Source organism: Papaver somniferum, chromosome 7 (genome assembly GCF_003573695.1).
Source record: "Papaver somniferum cultivar HN1 chromosome 7, ASM357369v1, whole genome shotgun sequence".
Classification (NCBI taxonomy): domain Eukaryota; kingdom Viridiplantae; phylum Streptophyta; class Magnoliopsida; order Ranunculales; family Papaveraceae; genus Papaver; species Papaver somniferum.
The window spans coordinates 65792892-65802372 of record NC_039364.1 but is presented as its reverse complement, the minus strand read 5'-3'; the positions used below and the strand labels follow the sequence as shown (position 1 = coordinate 65802372).

The 9481-nt window shown below is 35.1% G+C and overlaps 1 protein-coding gene and 1 long non-coding RNA gene across 3 annotated transcripts; both read right to left on the bottom strand.

The window, feature by feature from the left end:
- Positions 1-266: 266 nt before the first annotated feature.
- Positions 267-3418, bottom strand: LOC113297511 (probable inactive purple acid phosphatase 29). Its single transcript, XM_026545999.1, has 4 exons — positions 3056-3418; positions 2311-2705; positions 1655-2093; positions 267-675 (listed from the first exon to the last, which is right to left on the bottom strand). Exons 1-4 carry the CDS (start codon positions 3378-3380, stop codon positions 641-643), a joined length of 1194 nt encoding a protein of 397 aa, XP_026401784.1. The 5' UTR covers positions 3381-3418; the 3' UTR covers positions 267-640.
- A 3055-nt stretch (positions 3419-6473) lies between these two features.
- Positions 6474-8414, bottom strand: LOC113297512. 2 transcript variants are annotated; one of them, XR_003333512.1, is made up of 2 exons: positions 7088-8414; positions 6474-7012 (listed from the first exon to the last, which is right to left on the bottom strand). It is a non-coding gene; the product is annotated as an uncharacterized LOC113297512 (long non-coding RNA). The 2 variants fall into 2 exon arrangements; XR_003333513.1 differs by having other exon boundaries at positions 6474-6987.
- Between the last annotated feature and the right edge of the window lie 1067 nt (positions 8415-9481).

Sequence of the window (9481 nt, the reverse complement as noted above, 5' to 3'; positions counted from 1 at the left end):
GATTCGGTGGAATAGATGTGTTACTCATTCATCCTTTAGTTTTTGGCATTGAAATTGTTGAGAAAAAGATATAAAATTTGAGAGTTCTTAACCTAAAAATTCAAGAAAATGAAGATTTTGTAGAAAATGGAATCAAAGAATGTTGAATGATCGGAAAGTTATCAAGAAAAGATATTTGATCTTGAAATGTGATTAAGAGACAAACTCTCATGATTATTTTTCCAGAAATTATCACACGGAAATTCACCTGGATCGGACATCAATGATATCATGAAAAGGTTATGAAAGAAATATATATTGTATTATTACAAGAGTAATGATCAGGTGTCTTACACATAGACAGAGGAGAGGTATTGATACCAGACAGGGGAGAGGTATTTATGCCAGTATAATATGACACAGATAGTCAAGTCAACTCAACTTGACTTGGACTAATAATCCTAGTAGCTTCCCTTGGTGTATGGAACAGGAAGCAAAACACAGAACAAAACGTAAAACACCTGCATTGTTTCTCTTATATGATTGCTTTAACAACATTGTTGTTTCTAATCTGTACTTTTTCTTTTTTCTTGGAAATTCTGTGATGTAATGCAACATCGTATACGTTAACTATGTAACAAACCGCCCCCACGGCCCCTCCTCATATTCCTCTCAACGATCTCTTCTTTGCATTACCTGTTAACATTGGAAATATGAAAATGAGTAAAATCTCAATTAATAGACACCGTGTATAAACCAAAATTAGAGTCCTACACACACTGTTGTTCGACGCATAAATAAGAACAACTTCATGGTTTTGTTGTCTTCGTCTCTTCCTAATTATGATTCTGTAACTTCTTGAATAACAACTGTTTTCCACTTGATATCTTTGATCAAGCGGTGTAAGAGCACATAGTACCCGTGCAGTTCCTTGTGGTTTATGCTTCAACTCGCAAATGATTCAAGGCTTTACTGAGATTTATAGGACCATTTAGATTATTAAGACAACTTCTACAAGAGAGTAACATATTGATGGGGGAAGAAGGGAAACGTTCACATTCTGATACATTTGACAATAAGGTAGAAACTTTAACAGAATAAAATGCTAAGTTGGTAACAACAATCTTGAAAGAGAAACCTTTCAAAGCTGATAGGGAGAGCCCGGAACCAAAAGGAACCCACTTCTAGCATGTAATAGAAAGAGTAGTGACAAGAATGTGATGGCAACAAGTGGTAGCACAAATGAGTTCGTACGTGCTGGTGAAGAGTTTGATGAAGGTGAGGGGGTCGGGATGGGGTCGAGTGGTAATGGAGATGAGTTCGAAAATGGTGACGAGTTTGGTGATGGTGTTGAAGAGTCAGAAGATGATGAGGGACCAAACTCTGCAAACAAGAGAGTTTCTAAAATTTCTAATATTCGCAATTTCAGACTATGATATTGATGCCAAATGCCAGAAAATGAGACCAACGGGATCAATATGTTTGGAGACTTGCTATAGAAATAATCAACTTGACACTAGATAGGTTGTATCAAGGAAAAATAGTTGAAACTTTAACCTAATAAGTTCCTAGTTAAACCATCTGATTATTCTTGCGCTTCCAACAAACTAGAGTAAGACGCCTATAATATTAGCTTAATTGGGATACATATATTTGTGAAAGAGTACCTATTTACCTGCAAAGAGAACTTGAGGATCAATGGTAGTAAGATTTTCATCATCGAGGCGCTTCCACGTTCTAATGGTGTTAACTGCTCCCCATTTTCCCGTTTTTGTTTTTTCCAAAGACACTGACACTACTCTTGCTCTTCGAGACCATCCTTTTAACCCATAAGCATGATAACCAAAACCACCAGCATAACAAAGATGTATACCACTTAGCTCACCACAAAAGTCATTCAAGTGATCATGCCCTGTGAAGACGGCTTTCACATCCCCTGCATCTCTCAGGGTTGTGAAAAAACCTGAATTTACTAAAGGTGAGCTAATTAACCCCTCTCCTTTCACGCCGGTGAAGTTTGATCCAAGGTCTTCATACTCTGGCAATGGTATGTGAAAGTAAGCTAGTCCTGGCGCAGGAGCTTTTTGTGGTTCCGGTTTGCTCATATAAGCTTTCTGCATTTGCATAAGAAAACAATGATGGATGCGACTATTTATGTAATAACAATAAGTTTCTAATCATGAATAGACTAGTACGGGCTAGTCTGAAAAGAATACTAATTATTATGGTTGTCATTCTAGTCCAATTTTATGTGATAAGATTTATTGCTTAGCTTAGCATAATAGGCAAATATGAAAGGTCAAATATGTTTTTGATAATTAAAGGCAGTACCTGTTGCATGAGCGAGGTTTTTTGGTACCAAAACTGTTGGGAAGCTTTTATCCATCCGTATCCACCAATGGAAGGAACTGTGGAGTAATCTCCAGTATCCAAGAAGTATAAGTTAAGAACAGTCTTGTTTTGGAGGTTTGAACCTTCAGCACCAGCAACTTCCAGGTTATAGTTTCCAAAACCATCAATAACATCAGCAGATGCAGGGTTTAACTGCGATAAAGTAAGCTGCATGCCTGCAATATGTTTCATCACCCCTTCTCTGGTCAAGGTTGATTCCATGTCATGGTTACCTAAAACAGCAGCCCATGGTATACCTGCCACAATTGCTGGTGCAAATGCAGCATCTAAAGATTTTGCTGCATCAGTTGCGTCCTGACCAAATATGTTATCTCCTGCTCAGTCAAACCAAACAAATGGTGAAAATTCACTAAAACAATGATAACCAAGCTCATGCCAATGCAGTTGGTAAGTAAAACAATGAAACATGTGCTTAATACGGGTCTGGGTGTAAAAACCTAGTGCAAATAAAACAAGGGCAACTGGGCAAGCAAAGCTAATTAACAGGATTAAGAATTATGCAGGAGTGACACTAATTTCTGAATTTTACTTATTCTCAAATCTCGAACAATAGAAGAAAAAAATTTCCAAAACTTGAAGAACAGTAAGGAAAACATTTCTAAGAATTGTGATAAACATAAATTAAATAAAGTACTAATTAAAGAATGGTAATGAAATAATTTACCAGTGAAGACAATAAGATCAGGTTTTTCAGCTTTAATCATTCTGTTAATGAAAGCAGTGGTATTAAGATCAGAACAACCCTTCATCTCCAGAACATCTTCACATGGTGTTGTAATTCCATCAGCATAATGCATGTCCGCAACTTGCAAAATCTTAAATTCTCCATTTTTAAACTTAAGTAAAGGTGAAGTAGCAGGAGATACTGATTCTAAAACAAATATGGTGGAAAAGAGGACGAGAGAGAAAGAAAGATAAGACTTTTTCGATAGACCCATTTTTTCAGTTTTCGTTTTGGATTCCAAACTGATAACAAACTTTATGTTCATTTATAGTGGAAGATGGATGAGAAATTATCAAAAGACAGGCGTCTCGGAGAGGGTAAAAGTAAAGGACTCTATCCTGGCCACTTGATTTTATTCTCAGTTTTTATTCTTACAAAAACTAGTAGTATAACATTGTTTGTATCTACACAAAGCCGTCTCTCATTTAATTATTACAGTCCTTTCAGGCGTACCGATTAAATTAAACAACACATAAATCCTAGCTAAATTGGGCCTATAGGAATTAATTTGAGTCTATCACTACGTGACAATAAAGAAACATTTTGAAGTAAAATGAAAAACCCCTTAACCAATTATTTTTTTAATGGCAAAATTATCCCTGATTAATTATTGTTAATTTGGATAATTAGTGATAAAATTTCGTGTTATATGTGAAATTAACTTGTGTTAATGAATCATCTGAATATGTTAAAATTTGATTTTTTTTTGAAGAACACCAACTCAGAATCGGTTTATATTGTCATTGGTATCAACCGATTATAACCTCAAAAACATGCAGAGAGTTTTTGAAACTTGCTTCTACCCAGAATCGGTTTATATGGATATGAAAATCAACCGATTATCCAGAATCGGTTTATATGGACATGAACATAAACCGACTGTGGGTAAAAATAAATAAATATATGTAGCTTATGTGTTGTTAAACATTAAATAAAATTAAAATTCATTTTTATACCCGAGTTAAGAATGAGTATGACTTCATACTCGATTTCAAATCGTTTAAGAAGTTGTACTCGTATTCAATTCGAGTATAAAGTTATACTCGTTTTCAATTCGAGTACATAACTATTTTCATTTTCATTTGTAATCGAAATGAAATCGAGTATGATTTCATACTCATTTTATCACTGAAAAAGAATGGGTTAACCAGAATCGATTTACACGATACATGTATAAAAACCGATTCCTAACATTGCATAACAGGAATCGGTTTATAAAAGTGCTCATGTAATCCGATTCTAACAAAAAAAGATACAGAAAAATTGAGAACAACAATCGGTTTACTCGACACACATATAAAATCCGATTCTAACACTATACATCAACAATCAGTTTTTATAAGTGGTAATGTAATCCGATTCTGGTTCAAATTTCTCGAACCAGAAAACATATCAAGGACAATCGGTCTTTGTGGGCATGAACATATACCGTTTCTATTTGTAATCGGATCACATATACATTAACGTTAACCGATTCTGATAAACCAGGAAAAATTTGATTTCAAAATTTTCAATTTTTGAGCAATTTTACGTTACTAAAACCTAGTTCATAGGATTGGGTTGAGAAGAAAAGAAGAAGAATCAGTTGAAGTGGAGATGGAAATGAATTTGAATTTGATTTTAGTTTTTAATTTTATGATTTTAGTTTTATGATTTTGATTTTAGTTTTTAATTTTATGATTGGGATTTGATGGGGACAAATTAGTAGTATTAATATTTGATAGAGGGTAAAATGATAATTTCATCAAACTTAGACACCCCTTATCATTTTTTATGAGATGGATGAAAAAATTCATAGGCCCCAATTAAATGGCATAAGCCCCAATTTAGCCAGAATATAAATCGCCATAAGATGAACTACCAACGGTTACATGGTTGTTCTTACAAGGGGGAAAAATTAAATTAAAATAAATGTGTGTGAGCAAGCAAGCACCAGGATCTGTACCCAGTCAATGTACAACCCTACAGATGTGAACTCTATTTGCGAAGTGTGGAAGCTAGAACTGTCAACCATCCCCAATTTAATTCCATCTAGAAACATGGTTCAGAATTTCAGAGAAAATACCAGCACATGGACTAATTAAGTCTACCTCATGGGGTCACAGCGACTCGGCCAATTTTACCTTTGTAGTTTAATGATATCGTTGGTAAAGAACTTCAAGTCGTTATGGGGTCACAGCGACTCAAGCTCAGCCAACCAATATACCTCTAGTTCAATGATATCTTTGAATCCGGTGATAGCATCTCACAAGTCACGACTCACAAGAAACTTAACAACCACTACCAGGAAAGAAAAAGAAAAAGAAGACAATGTGGGACCAGCATTACAGTAGAATCTTAACGTAAGCTAAGGGCCGTCTAGAGATGGACCAAGGAGATGGTCCAAACGCATATCGTGCGACGTTGACTTAGTCAACTTGAAATTTCTTCAATCTTCTGCGACAAATTATTACTCTGTTCTTCAATTAATTCTAATGATCTTCTAAGTTTCTTTCTGATTTCCATGCTCGTTAATCTTTAATTATTTCCCCTTTTATTCTTACGGAAAATGGGTCATATGACCCCAACCCATAAAGTGCGGGAGCAATGAACTTGTAAAATATAGGTCTGAGTGAAAAAGATATGAGAAATATTAGTCATATACACCCTTTACTTTAAACTTTATTTTTTTCTTATCCTTTTCTCTCTCCTATTTATTTTCTCTCCCTACAATTAAAATTAATCACGAAAAATGTCTTAATTTCCAAAATATAATCCCAATTTCAATAAAATTTATATTTTTGGAAAGGGCTCGAAAATCTCTAAAAACGAGATCCATTGTTCATATGAAATTCTGAAGAAAAAAAAATCAAACATGTCGTGGATACATTATGCACCCAGGTGTAACCTGACCAAAATTTATTTCCTAAAAAAATATGCATTATGCACCCAGGTGCAACTCAGCCAATATTTATTTCATATAAAAATATGCATTACTCACCAAAATGCATTATGCACCCAGGTGCAACCTAAATTTATTTTCTATAAGAATATAAATTATGCACCCAGGTGCAACCTGGCCAAAACATTTTTTCTACAAGAATAAAAAAAATATGCATGATGCACCCAGGTTGCACCTGCTCTAAAACCTATTTTTTATGAATATGCATTATGCACTCAGGTGCATCTTGTGTATTTCGTGGATAAATATACGGTTATCCTAAAAATCACTCGCAATATATTATACATGACCAAAATCACTAGCTCACCATCTCGAGCGATAAGCCCACTATCAGCCCACTATCATTATCATCGCATTCCATTAAAACATCAACCAAAACCAGTATGAAAGAAGAAAAATGAAAAGAACAACAAAATATTAAAATATATATATACATTATGCACTCGGGTACAACTAGGGTAAAAATCTATTTCATGTCAGAATATATATTATGCACTCATGTGCATCCTGTGTATTTCGTGGATAATTCTAAGTTTATCCTAGTAATCACCAAGAAAAGATGCACAGTTCTTTATTTTTCTGATTGCATAAAAAAACTTTCACCAGAAATTCTTTATAGATCTTGGGAGAAAATACAACTGGGATCATTATGGACTACTCCTAAACGTCTAGTATTTGTGATTTTGCTTATAATACTAGCAGGTTCTGTATTACCAGTTTATGGGAAAATAACTAAGCATGTTGAACCCCCACGGTTACCAGCTTCATGCCTTGCTTCAAGTTTATAGCTGATAGTAATGGAAGTGGGACTTCACTAACACTTGATTGTTGTTGTTCCAGCCTTTTGATTACTTGAAATGTTCTGTTCCAGTTACCAATCAATCCAACATTTTATCGAGTTTGTCTTTTTTCCGAACTCGCAAAAACAAAACTGTACTTCCACATCACAAACACAACTGCCAGATTTTATCATGTAAAGCATCTTAATCCTAACTGATCAACAAAAAAAATTCAAAAAAAAGGGAAAGTACCTGTCCATGCTTCCATTGAACAGCAGCACCAGATATTTTGCAATTCATGCCATTCTACTTAGCTTCAAAATTATCAACAATTGTTTTTATCTTCATTTGCTCGACTCATTTACAGCATTACCAGCTCTTTGTTGCTGCTTGTTCCCAAACTACTGCATCATGCTCTTATTCCCTGTACATTGGCAGTTCTTTTCTGCAAAAGCAACAGCAGTTCTTCTCGGCAGTTCAAACATCCATCTATAACAGTAGTGCTCAACAAAAGTAGCAACCACAACTTTGACTGAGAACTAACTAAATGATTTACAGTCGCTCTTATTCTATATGTTCATATAGAGGATATAAGATGACATGTTAATTGCGAAATTTGTACGAACACTATCGGTCTAATGAAATGGCCACACACAGTGGATAAGAGTCAATCAAATATACTTTAATACCGTTGAAAGTCCTTCATACTCCATCAGAGATAATAACGCGTACCAACACTGCATCTGCAGCTACTTTGAACACCATTATTTCCTTCTTCTTCCAACTAACAGCAACCACCACCATTGATTCATGGCATCAGCTGCATCCACCACCTCAACTGCAGCTGCTCAAGCCTTGTAACTCCATCCTTATCAACTCCAAATCCCACTCCAAATTATCCACTTTTTTCATTTTTTTGACATCAACAGCACCACCAACTCAATCCCATTCATTCACCACCTTCCCTGTAAACGATTCAAACCCATCAACACCAGAAACCCATGTCTAATCTCTTCCATCCACTGCTCAAATCACGGCTACACCTTTGACATACCATCAACGCCCAATTTCTCATATACAATAGAACCCCTTTCTTCTTTCTTCTTGTTCTCAATGAGAAAAATCCCTAAATTCCACTAGAAATCCAAACCGTAACTCCTTCCATTGACTGCAGTATCCAAAATCGAACCCAATTCGTTCTAAATCGAGTACCATATTTTGGATTTTGATTCAAAAATCAAACATGATGATGCGATGAATAAGATCATATGATAATGAATCTTACAGTTATACTGAATCAACGATGCTACCAGCCTTGAAATCAAAACTAAAATCAAATATTCATAGCTAATTTTGAATCAAAATCGAAATATAAAACCTAGAAATCTAACTTACCGTTTAGTGTATGTGAGGAGCTCGTGATTTAATTTGATCCCTAATTACAACGACGGTGATCTAAAATCTTCAAACATCTCTTCAATGGATTGGAGCTCGTGTTCTTCTTCTCCCATGTGACCACCGAAGATAGAAGATGCGTTTTTAACGAGCTTTACAGTTTCTCTTCAGGGTTATATTAATAACTTACCTATTAGATACTTGTTTCAAACTTGGGCAGAATGTCCCCGATGGCTATATGAACTAGGGCTGTCAATGGGTACCCATTACCCGGAACCGGAACCGGAACCGGTAGATTTGGGTCCGGTTCCGGGTCCTAAAGTTAGACCCATTAGCAACTTAGGACCCGACGGGTATCGGGTATCCGTTTATTCATACTTTTATTCATGTTTTTGGTAGTTTTAGCTTTGATATTTTACTCGTTTTAAATTTTTCTCTTACATTTAATCTTTATTTAGTACATTAATAAGAAATAATAATAAATTTTATAAAAGTTATTTAAATCCAAGCCAAAAAGAGACAAATATTAAGTTTTTGAGGTTTTTTTAATATTTTTCTTAAGACCCAATGGGTACCCGGGTATTTAAACGGGTCTGGTTCTGGGTCCACAAGTGTAGGAACCGGACCCGGAACCGTTAGGACCCGAATCCGACTTTTATAAGTAGGGTCCGGGTCTAGTGATACCCAGGAGGACCCGGACCCGTTGACACCCCTAATATGAACCATAAATTTGAATATATGCCTATTGAAAAGGTTGGCATTGTTTTTTAGACCCAAGAATTCAAATCTATTTAACCAAAAAATTGTTTACTCTTTTTTCTTTTTTCTGATTTATTTCAGTTCTTTCTTAAAAATCCTAATTTTGATTTCCGATTTTTTCATGGGTTAATCTTTTGGGGTTCGAAGTTTGAAGTTTTAAAATCAATTTCTTTATCTATCATGTGCAAATTCTGTTTGTAAACTAAATATTTCTTTTGATTTGTTTCTGTGAATCTCTGCGCTAACTGATAAAACTTTTCCTTTTTTGTTTTCACTCAAATTAGGTCATGAGCTGAAGGAGGTAGTGTGCATAGGGTCATGGTAAGTTCACCATCATGAGACTAAATATGTGGAAGAAAAAGCGAAGATTTTGGTTAGTGTTGCTGCTGGGTTTAATTTTTTAGTCTCATCTTCAATGAATCTGAAAATTTTGGATTTCGTCAATATCACTCATCTTGTTAGGTTAATCTGTGAAGAATAGTCTTAGTTGGG